Genomic DNA, 16,900 nt, shown 5'->3' on the forward strand with positions numbered 1-16,900 from the left:
TTGCAGAGTGAATAAATGCTAAAGAATGTCAGAGAAATCTTTTTGTCTTTGGAGGCTAGCATTAGAGAAAGATTATTTTTCAACTCAGTTTAACCTCATTGGCAAGACATCCCATCTCTCTACCTGCTGCTTCTGCTCAGTGAATGCAGGGATTGCAAGCACAAACTCAAGTCACGAAATTCAAGAGAATATTTTGCGATCCCCACCAACATACAGCCTGGGGGATCATGGGAAACCTCCTTTGTACTTCTTAGGCTCAGTCTGGAAAACTGAAAGTTCAGACAGGGGGAAGCACCTCAAACCACAAATAAACTGTTCTATCCATTTGAAAGTAATGGGCCAAAACCTGGTGTTTTTACTCAGGCAGAACTCTCTCTGAAGTCATTAGCCAGTTTGTCTGAGGAAGGGCAGAAGGTCTTGCTCTGGTGTTATACATTAGGACCAGCATTTCTAAACCTCCCACTGGTAGTTTTCATCTGCCCAGAAACCAGACTTCTCGGGAAGGGAGCAATGGTGGAGTCCTGTGTGGGGGCTATAAAATGGTTTACATTCTGTATTAATATTGATTTTGCAATGATAAAAGGAACATAAGCATTTTAAAATCAAACATTTTTCTGTTTAAATATTAAACATTGGGATTTATCTTCTGATTTTTAAATAAGGCCTGAAGGTGACTGTCAGCTAGCTTGCAGTCATTTCTTGCCATCTCTTCTAGGCAGCTTTTTAGTAGCACAAAAGATTCCAGGCAGAAAAGGGTACCAGATAGCTAATTGTATTCACAAGGGTTATTTTCAAATGTGTGTAACTGTTCCTGTTGAGAGGTGTTCCTCACCTTTTGAACTTTCTGACTGGCAGCCCAGGTCATCCAAAGTGTCACACAGATTGGTATTTCTGAGTTCAGCATAGCACAGAGGGGAGTAACCCACTCAGACCTCCTTGAAAGTTCAGTGACAGCTTCCTTAATTGAATAAGAGGTGACTCAGTGTTTTATGAGCATCTCTCAACACAGTCATAAGTTTTATCAGTACCAAGTTTTAAAAGACAGCCCTTGTACAAACAACCTCTGAGCCAGTGCCAGCTCACAGCTCACTTCTGCCAGCAAGACCTCACCACTGATACTGGCTGCTGAATCCAAGTACATGGGCAGGACTCCCTGAGAGGGGGGACTTCTCAGCTGGTTTGTGACAGCTCTCATATTTGGAAAAAGAAATGGTGACTTTATGCCTCTTTACATTTTTCTCTTCTTGGGCAAGAGGAGCAAACCAAACTCATGCAAGTTTGGAAAGCTTTGGAGGTGCTTGTGCCAGTGCCACATTGGCGGCTTGGACCTGCTGGTGTAGTGGCAGCTTTCAGTCTTGCCCCTGCACCATGACAGAGGAGCCTGGATTACCCCTGGCACGGTATAACACCACAGCAGCAGGGTAGCTTGGCCATGACAGTGCAGCTCCCCATAATGAGTGGGGCTGGTCAGTTGACTCAGGGAAGCTGGTGGTGAGTGCACTCCTGCCTACTCTGCACTTCTTCTGTGTCCTTCTGTGCAACCAGCCAAAAAGAAAGTTTCCTTTCAACCAGCCAGTAATCCTCATTGCCCTCCCTCAGCAGTCTCCAGTGCTGCTGCTTGAAATAAAGATATGTCATGAAACACTCATGATACAAAAAATTGCTTCAAGGCATTCCTCCTAGAAGTGAATTCTCTGGGATATATTTAGTCAGCTGAGAAGAAGCAAACTGTGCAAGAAAGTTCCCACAGTCACGCTTCTTCCTGAACCATGGAGTAGGATTTGGACAGACCTCCACAATATAAAAAAACATTTTTAGGGATATTTCTGCGGTTGCCTCATGCTCACTGTTGGGTGTGTTTCTGCATGGTGGAGCAATCACCTTGGGAGAAGTGATGCGAAGCAGTGAATGAGCCTCTGCCACCAACATTTCAAGCAGCACATGCTTCCTAACGTGTGTGAGGGGATGTAATGTGCAGCCTCACCGCTCACTACCCCAGCTGTGGCTCCTTAAAGCAGGTGCTGCTATGCTCTGCCAGGCATGGCTCTTCCCCACCAGTGTAAGCTTGGGAGGACAAAACAAAACAAAACGTAAGTTTGATGTGGTGGGAAGTAGGCTACTAAAGCTGAATGTACTCCAAACTGTGTAGAAATGCATCAGAAATATGTAGGATAGCTTCCCTCTAATAGGTCTCCTCCTTCGTGCCCAGCCTCATGGTTGTGCTGAGAATGCCAAGGGAAAGAAATTGCTGGGGTTTGTATTGGTGATCACCTCAAAATCCCCAACTGGGGAAAAAGGTACTGAAAGGCTGAAGTTTTTTGGGGGATATTTGCTACAGCTGTTGTAAATGCGGCAGAGCTTGCAAGCATCTAACTGGGGGCCTTTCCTTCCCTGCTGAGGGTCCCAAGACATCAAGCTCTCTGCAGAAATGATGCTCAAGCATCCTGTATTCCTTTAGAGGAATAAATCCTCTGCCTGCATCTACCATCCCATTCTTCAGTGCTGTCTGTAGAGGAGGGAAACCCAGGCAGCAGCCCCACTACAAAGGAGGGCTGGCAAAGCAGGAGCAGACTGCTAGAACAGCTGAATTTCTCACAGACTCCAGAGGAGGTGTCAGGGAGGGCTGCCTGTGAGACGCACATCTTTCAACAGTGAGCTGTTTGTCTTCTCACTCTTGATTGTTAATGACCATGAAAAGCTAGTGGGAGGTCAGCCAGGACACCCGTTTTCTCTCTTGCTTTCAGGGATCCAAAGACTTTGGGATAATGAAATAAATATTAGGTTGTCAGTCCATAATAATGACACTTTACAAAGTGGAAATGCAAATTTCCTGCAATATCCCTGAATAGCAGGTGGTATTTCCTGAGGTATTGTTCCTGACCTACAGGGGAATTGATATTATGAACTGTCTGAGGAAAATGATTATGGTATCAAGCTCCAGCCATTAAGCAAAACAATGAGAATATAGTAAACTAAACAAAGGAACAAGCAAAAGAAGGCTTGGATTTTGTATGCTCGTTGCTGGTTTTTTCCCTAATGCTGTAGGTGCTGAGTGTGATTAAGATGCAGAAACCCCCTTTTTACAGAAGAGGCAGCAGCAGAATGGAAATAGGAGAAAATGTTTAAATTCAATTACTTTTAAGGGCATAAGGAAATAATATATAATCATTCACAGCATTTGTATTATTAAAGAAGTAAAAAATAGCAGGTGTTGAATTAACTAATACTTCTATATGTCCAGCGAGCCAGACAGACATTTACTCAAGCTTCTAACATAAGATCAGGAGCAAACATGCCTGTGTTTCTGCTAACTAGATTTTTCTTAGAATATAGGACAATCTGTTACTGTCAGTCAAAACTCACTGTCTGGTTTCTGATTTCATATAAAGGTTTGCTGGTCTACACTTCATGTAGTGTCATTTGTATCTCATTTGAGTAAAATCCATTTAAAAAAATCTTATGTACGTAATGTTGTTTCCTCAAGTGTGTTCAAAACCTACCTAAAGCAAAAACTGATAACTAATTTTAAATTGATCCTGAACATGCATTGCCGCATATTCCTACACTTTATATAACTTTATAGCTGAAAGACATATATATTGGCTCACACTGTAGAACCTCCAAGATTTATTTTCTTCTACTGCCACAGTCCTACGCTCTCCCTCATGGAGCTGCTCATGCTGCCAGACAAATGGATTTGAGCTCGGTCCACTTCTCTAATATTGTTCAAACAAATTTGAGATTTCTAGTTTTGTGTGTCTGATCTTGGTGGATTTTGTGTCAACTTTTTCAGTTTTTCTTGTTCGTAACTTACTGTTTGATTTCTCTGGAACTCCTGTGTGGATGTTCCTGCAGAACAGAAGCAGTGTGCTGTTTTCTCTGTACATCAGGGATGTGGATGGGGATGTATTTGTACTCTGGGCTATCAGATTATACAGACTAACTGAGAAGCAAAATAAACACCCCCAGGGATCCCTAGCTGCTGTGCTGGGATGCTCTTTTATTTCTGATTCACTTAGAAAGAATGATTTTGCATGATACTTAAGAAAGTTGCTGGTGGTGATGTTGCTTTTCAGATGAGATGTAAAATCAAGGCCCTGACCACTTGTGGTCATCAGAGTCCCCAGGGCACTGAGGTTTTGAACCCAGTGTACTAGCCAAAGTCCAGTTTGTATAATCACATACTACTTTCTCTGCCATGTACACTGGGTATGCTATTCTTCACCTCGTGTCCAAACTGTATGTGATACTGTCTTGTGCTCTTAAATGTGCTGCCAGACCTCATCCCAGAAATGGCTACTTTGCAGGGTAGAGTGAAACAGATCCCTTTATAAGGTTCTTGTGTCACTTCAAGTGTGCAAATCACTTTAGGATCTGCAGAGATGAAAAGGATATCCCAATATAAAATTACGTATTCAAATATTGTGATTGCTTTTAGTTATCTATTCCTTAGCTTTTGATAGGCAAGTCTTATCTGTTGAACTGAAGAGTATTGGTATGACCCATCACACAGCATTACAGGACTCACTGATTTTCTGCTAATGAGTCAATTTCCCTTTCTAAAGGAACACTGAGGGTTAAGGAAAATATTCCTGAGGGAGAGAAAACCAAAAGAAACCCACCTGAGCAATACCATAAGGAGATAGACAAACATGGTCATCATGGAGGTGTCCAAGCACTTCCCAAACTTCTCGCTTGAAATTTGCCATTGTCTACTGTTCACTAATAGAGCAGGTTCAGACTGTGATTATTACTCTAGTCTTCAGTCTCCTTTCAGTATTGCCTTATTACAGGAAGCTATTCAGGGTATGTGTTAGATCTTTTGCTCACAAAGTCTCTGTGGTTCCTTGGCATCCCATCTTCAAGGAACATAACGCCTGCACAGTGAAGACTCCCAGGAATTACTGGCCAGTGCTACAAGTCACCGTGCAAAATTTTAAATGGGCTAACTGTTTTCTAGGGGAGGGTAGGTTAATCTAAAGCTCCCTAGACTGGATCTTCCCTGCCAAAATTCTCAACAGTGCAAAATTACCCTGCATTCTCTTTTCTGATGGCCCTTCAAGGATGTGTAGATTCTGCTTTTCATCAGACATCTGATCTGATGTCTGACAGTTGGTCCAAGGACAAACATCATCATGTCATGGGATGAGCATGGATGTGAAAGGTTTGTCATCATGTCAGAGCTGAGCATAGAACCCTTGAGTACCTTTGTAAGGAACCAACCATTCAACCAATCCCAAGAGCTGGGCCCATCACACTTAGGGGAAAGGGGGCGGAGGACACTGATTATTCTAAGAGCCATATGGAATTTACTTATTGGGTGGGTTTGCCCTGAGGTACAGGATGTTTATTAATAATATCCCAATGTGGAGATCTCATGAGAGTTCTGGCTTTCTTGTCAGTTAGGAAGCTGTCTGAAACTGTGATGAGGCATCTGGAAGACTCATGAAATCATCTGTTTTGGACTTGCAAACCAGTTTACAGTCAGCAAAGCATTGTCTTTTCAATAGAGAATAAATTTTTTAAAAAAGAAATACCCCCCCCCCCCCCCCCCCCCCCGTATTTCCTAAGTAAAATAGAGTTAGACTAGATCACTTCCGTGAGCTATGTATTTCCTTATTTGTGAAAGAAAAAACTGTAAAAGGGGACAATTCCACAGTGCAGAATGAGGAAAATAACCACAAATTGCCAAGGAGGCTTGTCAGCAAGGCCAGGCAGAAATTAAAGTGAAAAAATGTGGCTGAAAAGGCCACACATTTATTATGTAAATGCATCTAAATTAGCCCTGAAGACAGACGTTCCTGAGAGGTGATGAAAGGCAAAGTGGCATGGGCAACTCCTTATCCCATCACTGTCTCCCACCCTTTTTAAGTGCTGGTATAATAAAAAGTGAATATCCTGGCTGTCCTGTTTCCAGTGCCTCCAGCCAAAAAGCTGAAGCAGACCCTCTCCTGCACAGATTGCTGTGCTGAGAGATGGCTGGAGCTCTTCAGGAAGAGCACATCCTCCTGTGGATCCGTCATTGGCCTTGTAGGTTGGGTGGAATCCTCTGCTCTCCAGGCCACAACAGTCCCAAAGCCTTTGCATTTCTGTTGACCATTTTTGTGATCTGAGAAGACAAAGCACTACTATAAAGCCTACAAAAATGCATCTAATCCTAAAATCTGAAAAACCCACTGGTACCTAAGAAAATTCTTTCTAACCAAACTTCCCAATTGCTCTCTTTAAAAACACCACAAACCCCTCAAAATATGTAAGTAATGCACACGCTTTCAGAGCATAGAAGAAGCCAAAAGTATGACAACAATACAGCCATCTAGTGAGCTTGGTGGACATAAAGAAATATGAACAATGTGTTTCTGTTTTTCCTCTCAGTTCCTTGCACATAAATGGCCGTGCAAAGACCTTGTTGCCATTTGTGTGTAAGCAGAGAAGGGGGTATGTGCTTGGTCCCACTCTTTCTTGCCATCTCTCTTGGCCCCTTTTCATTCCTACATTCCATCCCCTTGCATCTTTCTCACCATGCAACCCAACCAAAACTTCCCAGCACTGTTCCCTAGTAGCCAAAGATTTCCAGAAGCTCCTAGGTGGACTCATGATGGCACAAGCAATACTGTTGTTTCCTCACCCCTCCACCAATTGCTGTCCTTCCTTCTCTGGTGACCTCTTTGCCGCTCATGAGGCTGGCTTGAGAGAGCAGTGGGCTCACAGCTACCTCTGGTGTCCCTGGAGCTTGCCATAAGGCACACTGTCACATTCCCAGGGTCCTTTCTCAAGAGAAGGTCTTGCTTGTGATTGGGCAGTCACAGCCATGGAATGTGGGGATACTTAGATGCCTGGGAGCAGCCTGCTGACCACCTTGCTCCACGCCATCGCCCTTACCTGTCAATATCTAGAGTATCAGAGTATCCTTGGCCGCATCGCTGCCAATGCTAGAGTGATCTTGCAGCTGCTGGTAAGTGATCTAGTGCTGATATAATACCTGATCTCACCAAGGTGGATTATGTTCAGCTGCAAAACAAGCTCCTATCTACCCAGCACACCTAATTCCCAGAAAGAGTATGCCTCTCTGTGCCAACTACAGCAGCATTTGGAGGCCAGCTCTCCTCCTTCTTTCATCCAGCAAGCTGCTTTCACCTCTTCTGCCAGGACCACCTAGCCACAGATACTACCAAGTGGTATATTTTTGGCATGTCCCAAACCACAGAGGTTCCAAGCACAAGAAAATGTAACTAATTGGAAGGTGAAAGCATTTAGCTCTTTCGGTAGACTCTGGAAATAAGGGCAGAATTTGGCCAAGGAGGGAATTTAGCAATGTTTTTGCAGCATGAATAATTAGGTTTTGTTACTTCAGCAACAGAAGCAACAAATTAGGGGAGAGTTTTCAGAAACTGAGGATCAATATCCATCAGCCCTATTCTCTGAAACGACCTGCATTTGCTAAAATGTTCACAAGCCCTCCCTAGCAGCCCTAACATGTAAAAGCAGGCTGCTTTCCAAGTGGCGGATGGAGCAAGGAAACCACGTTAAGTTTTACAAGGGAGTGGGGCTGTAGTAGGGTGCTCCAGGCGCTGCATTCTTGATGTGGTGTCAGGTTTCAGTACTATTATGAAAAAAATCTGCGGGGGATTTGCGTGCATACCTTACACACATACCTTTGATGTTCACATTGTTAGATCCAAGCAACAAATAGGATCTTTAGGTCACATGTAGCTTCCAAAAGGCTATTAAATAACTATGGCTAGACAGTCAGGTAATTGTCCTGTAAAATACAGTCAAATTATTCTCTTCTAGATTGGGTTAAATTCAGAGTCTGTTCAGGGATGTAAACAGAACAAGTCCAAAATTAGACCAGGATTATAAAGAGCAGAATCTCTTTCTTCCTTCCTCTCTTCCCTTTTTTTCACTCGGTTTCAGACCAAGGGAAGCATAAGTACTCAAACACTATTCATATTTCTGCTGCTGTTGAGAGGCTGACAATAGGATATTGACAATAGGATAGATGTTGAGTTTGCAAACATTTATTAAATTATTTATAAATTTTTTATCTAGCTAGATTTAAAAAAAAAAGCTGTTTGCTACTGTCTTTTAAAATACATTACTGTGTTGCATGGATTTCACAATGATGCATGTGATGAAATTGCTGTTAATAAGTAAAATCACACCAGACTGGAATGGTGGGAGTTTTTTCTGCTTTCCAAGAAGGACCTAGAGATCATGCCCTTGGACATAATGAAGGCAATTTCCATTGAAAAATAAGAATATGAACTGAGTTCAGTATTTGACATACCACACACCAGAATGATCCCAAAATATATCAAGCCAGGAAGTGGATTAATGGCAACAACTCGCCACCAAGCCCCTGGTATATTTCAAGTACGTGGAAAATGTATTTCTATTTCAGACACTGACTTCTTTATGAAATTATGCCAGGATGTCAGCAGTCTCTGCTTGGGCTCTGACAGACACTCTTAGCAGCATCAGTGTCCTGGAGGCAGTAATAATTATCAAATCTATTCGATAGACAGACAGCTATCAGACATCTGTATATCCCAGACATACGAAAACATCCCCAGCCAACCATGTGGCTACCAATGGATGTGCTCAGACAAAGAAGTTCAAGAGAAATGCCTCAGGCCAGATCCTCAGCTGCAGAAAATCAACCAGGCACAGGCGATTTGCCTTCCTTGCCCTGCGTGCTTTTTCTTTGGAGGAAAGCCCTGCCCAGCCGTCAGAGGGCAATGGGAGGTCAGGGAGGCAATGGGTTGGATGGCAAGGGGAAGCGCCTGCAGGAGCTGAGAGCTGAGGGCTGCGCTGAGGGCTGACCACACAGGTTCTGTACAAGATGCTTTATAACCCTGAGGGAGTAGAAATGGCCGTGCAAAAATGGCTGCCTCAGATCTCTTGTATCCTTACCCCAGTTTGTGCAGATGACAGGGCAGATAGCTCTTCCTAACAGCACCTAGTGCTGTGTCTGTGCTCAGTGAGCTGAGCAGTGCCTGAACACAGGCAGCCTCAAGCACTGCCCTGCAGTTGTCAGTGCTGTGCAGCTGGGAGCTTGCTTTCCTTCACCATGTTGTCCTCTGCCATGTAACAGATGTGGTTAAGGAAATAGCACAACCCAGGACTCTTCCTTCTAGGCAGTCTGGAAGAAAAGTGGTGTAGATACAAGCCAGTCAGAGGTCCTGGACTGGATTGTTTTCTCCTGTTGGTGAAGCCTGAAGATTTTCTAGGCTGATCACAGTTTCCTGTACCTGCCTTCCCACAGTGCCCACTCTGATGTTGTCCTGTCTGGCTGAGATGTGTCTCACTAAAGCAAGCACAGATCTCTGGAGGCAGCAGTTCTTGTAGTATGCAATGCTAAACTGAAGAGACATGCCACAGACTGCCACCGGAAAATACCCAAGGGAGGTCACAGACTGCTTGGGTCAAGTCTCACAACTTTCAAGGTAGCTTGGATGGCTGCCTTTCCAGACTGGTGAAGGTGCCTGAGGGCCAAGGGAAGTGCATACTGTATTTGCATCAGTATTTTCCTTCTTGAGAAGAAATACAGGTCCGGGCTGTGGCCATTGCACCATCACCATGGTGGAGGTGTATAGCCAGGGACAGAGTTACCACCTGATACTGCTGGGACACTGCTGTAGTCCCAGGTCTACCCAGCAGAGCAGTTTACCTTCTGTTTTCAGTCACTGCCACTTCAAGTTTTGTCCATTCCTGTTTCTAGGCTTGGACTTTGTTGTTAGCAGAAGCTTTCATAGGCCTGGAAATTGATTGTTTGTATCTAAGCCTCCATTGTGGCAAATGGGCTGTGCCTATTTCAGGTTTCTTAATGACACAAGGACACTGTTACTGAATGAGTTGATGTCTTTGTGACCTCAAAAATGAGAAGAGTGAACATCAGAGGCCATAAGGGGAAATGTTACCTGACAACAGCTACATTTTGAGCAAAACCACTGAAGTTTAGAGTTCACTTTCCAAACAGCAGTGGATTTTGCAGCAGGTTGGCTTGTTTGGGACTTCCCTATGCTATTTACTCTGTAACTTCACTGGAGATTAATGCAAAGGTCAAGAGTATTCGGGGGCTCCTGGCAGTCAGGTCCAGAGATGAGTTCACTGCTGACCGTCCTGCAGCTCTGATCAGCTCCATGCAGTGTTTCCAGTGGGAATGACCTCTGCAGCGGAAACTGCCCTGGGATTTCGGTCCATATGGCGGGAGGTGCCTGAGCAAGAGAGAGAAGACTCTGAAACAGAAGGTGGAACCAGATTGTAATGTGATACAGTGCTTTCCACCTCTAGGTCATCAATTCAAATCTAGTCTGTTTAGCAGTGACCAAAAATCATTTCCACATGGGCCAAGAGAAATACATGGTGAACACAGGAGTTGCTGTATCCAAACAGACAAGATAGTCTGGAGATAAACAGTAGCACAATAGTTATTTGCCCGGACAGGTTTGCAAGATATAAAGCTAAGTAGTTTCTGATCAGTTTATCCCTGAATAATGAGAGCTTGATTTCTTTGCAAATAACTTAAAATTTATATTTCTGTCTACTAAAATGTAAGTTTTTTCTTTGCACTGTAGCTAAGAATGACTGAAACCTCCCCTCTGGCTTTCTCAATAGTCTGTCTGTGTAGGGAGTTATAAATAGACAGACACGTATGACGTTTGCCAGACAAAAGAGCTAGCTCATGTTTCCTTAAGTGTATATCAAGGAAACCTCAATGCTGAACTGTGTGCTAGAATTATTCTGAAAGACAGAAAGTACTTCTTAATATTTTAGCAGCAAAATGCACAGGATGCCAAACTAAACTTAAGCAAAATGCATCAGGAAAGCTTATCAAGTGTGTGACAGATGATAATGAAGTAACAGGGAAACCCCACAGAGCAGCAGTGACTCTGAAGAAGAGCAGTCAGCAACAGCAGATCCTTCTGCTGACAAGCTGTATTGATTTTAGATGAGAACACCAATTTATACCTTGCTTATTGAAACACAGATACAAGGTCCATTAAATGGATATTTCATAAGCTGCACTGCCTTAAATATTTTGTGGAAGTGCAACCAATACTGACTGAAACCTTATAAAAATTAATAACATTGATGGTGAACACTAAACTAACAGCTACTGTACTTTGAATTTTGATTATATTCTTGATAAACTCACTGAAATATTGTCGTTCTTGAACTAACAGTTCAGCCAGCAGATTAATAAAGTTGATGGGTTTTCTCATCCTGTTCTAAACATTAAATTTGTACTTGTCGAGATCTGTAAAAGTTGGGTCAAAGCAACTGAGAAGAAATGGATTACATGAGCATAAAAGAAAACAGAATTGGATTTTTAAATACATTTCTTTCAGTGTTTTATTCCTCTCAGAATGTAAAACCATTCCAAATGAAGCGGCTTACAGATAGTTTGTAGTGAAGGTAGCTTTCTGTAAGCAAAATACGTGAAATCCTAACCCTGATGAAGTCAGTTTCTTGACTTCGATTGGATATATACGTATGTAACTGGATATATGTGCCACTGCCTGAATTTCAAGACTACCAAAAGAGTAATTTGAAGCAGTGTGCTTTGAATTTGCCAGATTAAATATAAAATGTTATGCTGGTCAAATAACTATTAAAAGTCACTCTGTGTACTTGGAAAACTCTGATGCTCTCTGCTCTCTCCAACAAGTGGAGTAGGAATACTCGTTATCATTGACTAACTGGTGCAGCTTCTGACATGTTGCAGACTTTTCCAGCATCAGTCAGGGAAGGTCAGTTTAAAAGCTAATAAATATTTTTGCAATTATTTGACTTTGTATTAAAAACTCAGAAGAGTGCCAAGTGGGATAGAAAATAAAGAATAGTTTCACAGATCTTGCCAGAATTCTCCACAGATTACTATTAGCCTCATTTATGAGACTGCACAGAGAACTGTGAAATCTCCTTTGAACTCTAAGGGCCAGATGGTTTTGCTGTTAGATTCTAATGACCCACAGCAGTGTGCATACACAGACACTATGGTTGCCAGTTGACTGCAAACATGTGATGGAGGCAGGAGAATTCATGACCTGTGCTTCCAAGACACAAGTCCCCTCACTACTGAAGTGATAAAAAAGCAGTTTTGCTACTGCCTCAGAAGGGAGATGATTACTAAAGCAAGCCATGAGCATACCTGGACCTGAGGATTGAAAGGCAGACATCGTACCATGCAATTTCAGGAAGATTTCTGCTGATGATCAGGAAGTGGCAAGTGGCTTTTGCTGGAAGGTGAGGGTTTCCTGGCAGGCTGTGTGAGCCCCTGCCCTGGCACTGTACCATTCAGTGCTGGGAGAGGGAGAGAAAGGCTGGACTCAAACCAATTAAAGCTGTAGGGCAGAATGGTAGTTACTCTGCTGTCATATGGAACTGCTTGTAAGCCATGACTTATGTTGGATTACACTGGTTTCAACTGGTATAGTATGAACTTCCTGCTTTTTCAAGGGTATGTAGACAAAAAGATTAAATATGGTTTTACTCATCTTTTAATTTAGAACTACAAGTTTTTGGATGACCTGAAATTATTTTAATGATCTCTGCACAACACTGAGCTGTCAGCACTATAAATGTCATCCTAACTGGATATTAGTTTCCATCATGGCCATTTAGTCTTCCCCAACAGAGCTACCTTCATGCAAATCTCTTATCTGCATCAAGCTGTTGGAAAAAAACAAAGAGTCGCTGTTGCCAGGAAGCATCAATCAGACATCTTCATAATACTCAGTTTGAAGAGAAAGACACAAACAAAAAGTATAAGAACACCATGTGTGTGCAGCTTACCCTTGGAGCTTCAGGAATAGCAGTCAGGGGATGATTTACATTTAAACCAATGCTTTTATTTCTGATCATTAAAAATGTGTTCCAGCATTGCTCATCCTACTTGATACAGATTTGCCCTTAACCTTCCATTTTCCTTCCTTAGCTTTATAACATTAGGAAAAGTCACAGGGTAAGAAGAACTTATGTGAATGAAAAGTGTGACAAATTGAATTTGATACAACTTTAGACTTCTAGTAGAAGATGAATATGAACTCATCACATGAGGCTGCTCTTTTGTTCTCGTATAGAAAGCAAAGAATTTGTTTGACCAGTACAAGCTGTAAGGATATGTGTATGATATTGACATAAAGTAACAGAATTTGAAAATAAAAGAAAACAAAATGCGGGATGTGTGACAGAGGAGTGGAAGAAGTGTAGAAGATAAACAGTTGGGCTTTTAACATTCGAAAGTTACAGCAAAGATAAAACCATCGAAATTTTGTGTGTTCCCCTTTTCAGGCATTTTGTGGGGTTTTTCCTATTGAAAGTTAGGAATATTATCCTCAAGTATCTTTTGCCTTAGCTCACATACTTAATATTTTAAGCATGGCAAAAGAAATGCTGGTGCATTTTGGATTTGTTCTTGTTTGACAAACATTTAAATGACGGGGTCATAGGATTTTTCCAACAGTGTCACCTGTCCTTTTTGTATCATACATATTTTAAAAAGATATCTAATGTTGACTTGTACTTGCATATGATATAAAAACCCCTGAAGTTTGCTTTCAAGTGTATGGAATATCAGCTGATGTACATGCATTGTACAATAGCTGTTTTCCTAATTTAGGATAAAAATGAAATGTGAAAGCACTGTGTTCACAAATCTTCTCTTAAGATGGCTAACATAAGTGAGAGAACCTCTGACAGAGTAGATGTTCTACGATCTTACTCTGCAGGCTCCTAGCAGGGGCAATATATAATAGTTCAGAGCTGTCTTTTCTTGCTTACAGCTTTATTTTGCTCCAGAGCACCTATTTAAAGTCTCTTGTCCATGGCTATTTTATAGTTCCAGTTTTTTCCATAACCAAGGCAGATTGTCTTTCCAGTTAATTGAACATGCAGATGCAACACTTGTGAATCAGAGGTGTCACTTTCAAATCCCTGAAAAGATCTTTTAACTCAGTAAACACAAACTTTAGCAAGTTGAAGCATTAGTACCTACAGTGTGTCAATATGGTTCAAAGGCATTACGTCCAAAACAGTTAAAGAAATTAAAGGGGTGCTTGGGAGATGTCTTGTTATTCCTGAACACCTCAGTTCTTCCGGTCAGGGTGACCTAAGTGAGCAGGCACTAGCCCTCACAGAACTGGGCTTTACTGGATTTATATGCCCAGCCACCTTTCCCACTCAGCCAGGCTGAAGCAGGAAAAGCAATGCCTTTGAAAACTGGCACTTGCAGTGATTCAGCTGCCACAAGCCAGAGCCTTCAATGTGACATGAGTGGGCACGGCTCCCAGCATGTCAGTGGGGTGTGCCACTAATACTGGCTGAGGGATTGAGCCCGGCTTCTGGGCTTGCATAGCTAAGCCTCTTCCATTTAAGGGAGCAAGCATAACATGTGCTGAACTCCAGATCCCAAGCCCAGTGGAAACCTAGCCGGCCGTAAGTGAGCACTGCCAAGGAGCTCTCGACATGAAGCACTACGATAGCAAAGGTCTTGAATGACTAAAATTCTTGAAAGCCTTGGTCAGTATCAGAGACAGTTTCCAACTGGGCAAAGTACAATATTTTCCCTCTGCTTTTTATGAATGGCTGGATATGGTTGTGCTGGAGTCATAGTCCCCTGTGGAAGCCATTCATAAAAATAACAAAACTAAACAAACACATGCAAAGAAACTTTCAAGGTCCAGTCCAAAGCCACTGGGTGCCAGAGGCTGGGGAAACATGCTGGCAGCTCAAGTCCCAGCTATCACTGAAAGTATTCAAGGGGCTTTTTGGTGGTCTGAAAAGTATGAACTGCTGTGTAGAAGGGCAGCTGGTAGAATTACTGTGACACATACTAGGCAGAAAGCCAGAGCTGGCCTTGTTTCAGACATTGTCTTTCCTCTCATTGAAGTGTCAGGACCTAATTCATGGAAAATATGGTGAGTTGGCAGCTCTTTCAGAAGATTTCATTGAGCCACAGTGAGTGAGAGCCACATGAACATAGAGTGCATGGCCAAAAATATATGGAGATTTCTGAGCTGGAGAAAACAGTCAACCTCTAAAAATGTCTGTGGATTTCATGTTGTTTGGGAGTAGACACATGTACAGGTGTAATTAATGAGCAAAAAAAAGAAAATAAAGTGAAAAAACACCCTTTGCAGATTACAGGAGAGCTCAAGGAGTTCTCTAATTATGAGAGATTCCTTTAGAACAAATCATTTCTTTGTCCAGGAGCAGCAAATGTCCATTAATGAGTCAGGGGCTGCAGTCCACCTGGAGAAGGCATCAGTAAAATGTGTGCCTTGATAATAGCTTCTCCATTGCAAGGGAATTTAATGGAAAAGAAAAGGGTCCACCCTGAAGTTTAAAGACAGACCCAGTCATCACATAGTTTTTTTTTTTTTCCCTCTCATATTTATTTGAGAGCAGAACTTGGAGCCTGTTATATACAAAAATATAAAAGCAGTAGGATTCCACTGAGTTAGAAAAAGACTGAAAATAAACAAGGCATCTCTTGTTAAAATGGGATACTTGTGGTGGGCAGCCTGAATTTAATCAGTTGCAATTAATTTACATTTTCATTGATCCTTCCCACAGAAATATTGCTCTGAAAAGCCAATTACACTAAACTGCTTATTCAGAAATATTCCAGTTATTTCCTACTACACTGTCATGAAAATTAGATTTTTGGCCATGCAGAGGGATGGCATGTTGGCTTCCGCCCAAGCAAGGCACTAAAATCATGGCTGGGATTAGGAAAAACCAGGAAGGAAGAGCAGGAAGAAAATCATTGAGTGTGATTCATAGACTTTAAAAACAGAATGTCTGGGGGAGGGGGGCAGGCAGCAACTTTGTCCCACTGAAGTAAGAAAAGCCTTTTTGTCCTTTCTGTGTCAAGATCTCATCCTTTATCTATGGTCTTATTGTTCCATGCTGCTCCTAGCACCCACAAGGGTCATCCCATCATCTGGGCAGTGCTGGTGTATTTTAAGCATGTCTGTATTTGTTCCTTAATTGGTACTCCTCTTCTCCCAAGTGGGGATGAAGCACACCAGCACCTTGGTGAGTCTCCTGGCTCATGTGAGGACTGTGTTTCCCAGTCCTAGTTGGGACCAGCCAGGAGAGAGACTTGCTGAGATTCCATGGTGATGCCACCAGGTCCTGCATAGGCAGGTGGATGCACCCAACCTGGCCAATGATCGGCATCCCCATAATCACACCAACAGACTTGCAAGAGTCAGCACAGCATCACCTTCATGCAGCTGAAGGTCTCAAACCAGAACTTCCAAGGGCTGGAACCACTGTCCATCCCAGTCTCCTTGATTTTGGCAAGGGTGGCTTTGGTCAAGTGGGAAGGCTCAGGAATGGTGTTATGTATCCTTCACCTCTCTGCCTGAGCTTAGATTCTACTCATGATGATTAGGGAGGGCTTCCCCACAGCCAGACACTCCACTCAGAGCTGAGAGTGTCATAAGAGAGCAGCAGCAGAGACAACAAAATCTTGTTATAAAATCAGATCACTCTCATTGTCTGATAAGTTAAGGCAGCAGTACCATAGAAGAGCTGAAAGATGTAACATGCTAAGTTAGATTTCACCTTGGCTTTAATTGTACAAACTTAACATATTCCTCTTCATCCACAGTAATATGAACTACTTCATGGCAAAGTTGCAGATAGGTATAGGAGAGGCTGGGTGTGAGAGCTGGGTATGTCCATCTCTCCATTTCTGACTGTGGGCTTTTCCTGTGTTTTATTTCTATTGCTGAAAATATTTTTCCTAGCACTCATAAAGTCAGAGTTAAGTGCTCTCACTTAATTTTGTTTCTCACTGTGCCTTTGTTTTACTTTTCAGCCTCAGCAAGTGGTTCAAAAGAAGCCTGCTCAGGTAAGAAAAACTAATTTAAATTATTTAGAC

General features: G+C 42.4%; 1 protein-coding gene across 1 annotated transcript in view; it reads left to right on the top strand.

Annotated features, from left to right (window-relative positions):
- Window positions 1-16,900, top strand: part of HMGA2 (high mobility group AT-hook 2) — a 112,746-nt gene that overhangs the window by 72,509 nt on the left and 23,337 nt on the right. The window contains exon 4 of the mRNA XM_066183197.1: window positions 16,838-16,870. Within this exon, the coding sequence (XP_066039294.1) occupies window positions 16,838-16,870 (33 nt within the window). The remainder of the gene's footprint in view (window positions 1-16,837; window positions 16,871-16,900) is intronic.

The sequence above is a fragment of the Chamaea fasciata genome, unplaced genomic scaffold, assembly GCF_029207755.1.
Source record: "Chamaea fasciata isolate MVZ Bird 193981 ecotype frontalis unplaced genomic scaffold, bChaFas1.0.hap1 SCAF_5, whole genome shotgun sequence".
NCBI lineage: Eukaryota > Metazoa > Chordata > Aves > Passeriformes > Sylviidae > Chamaea > Chamaea fasciata.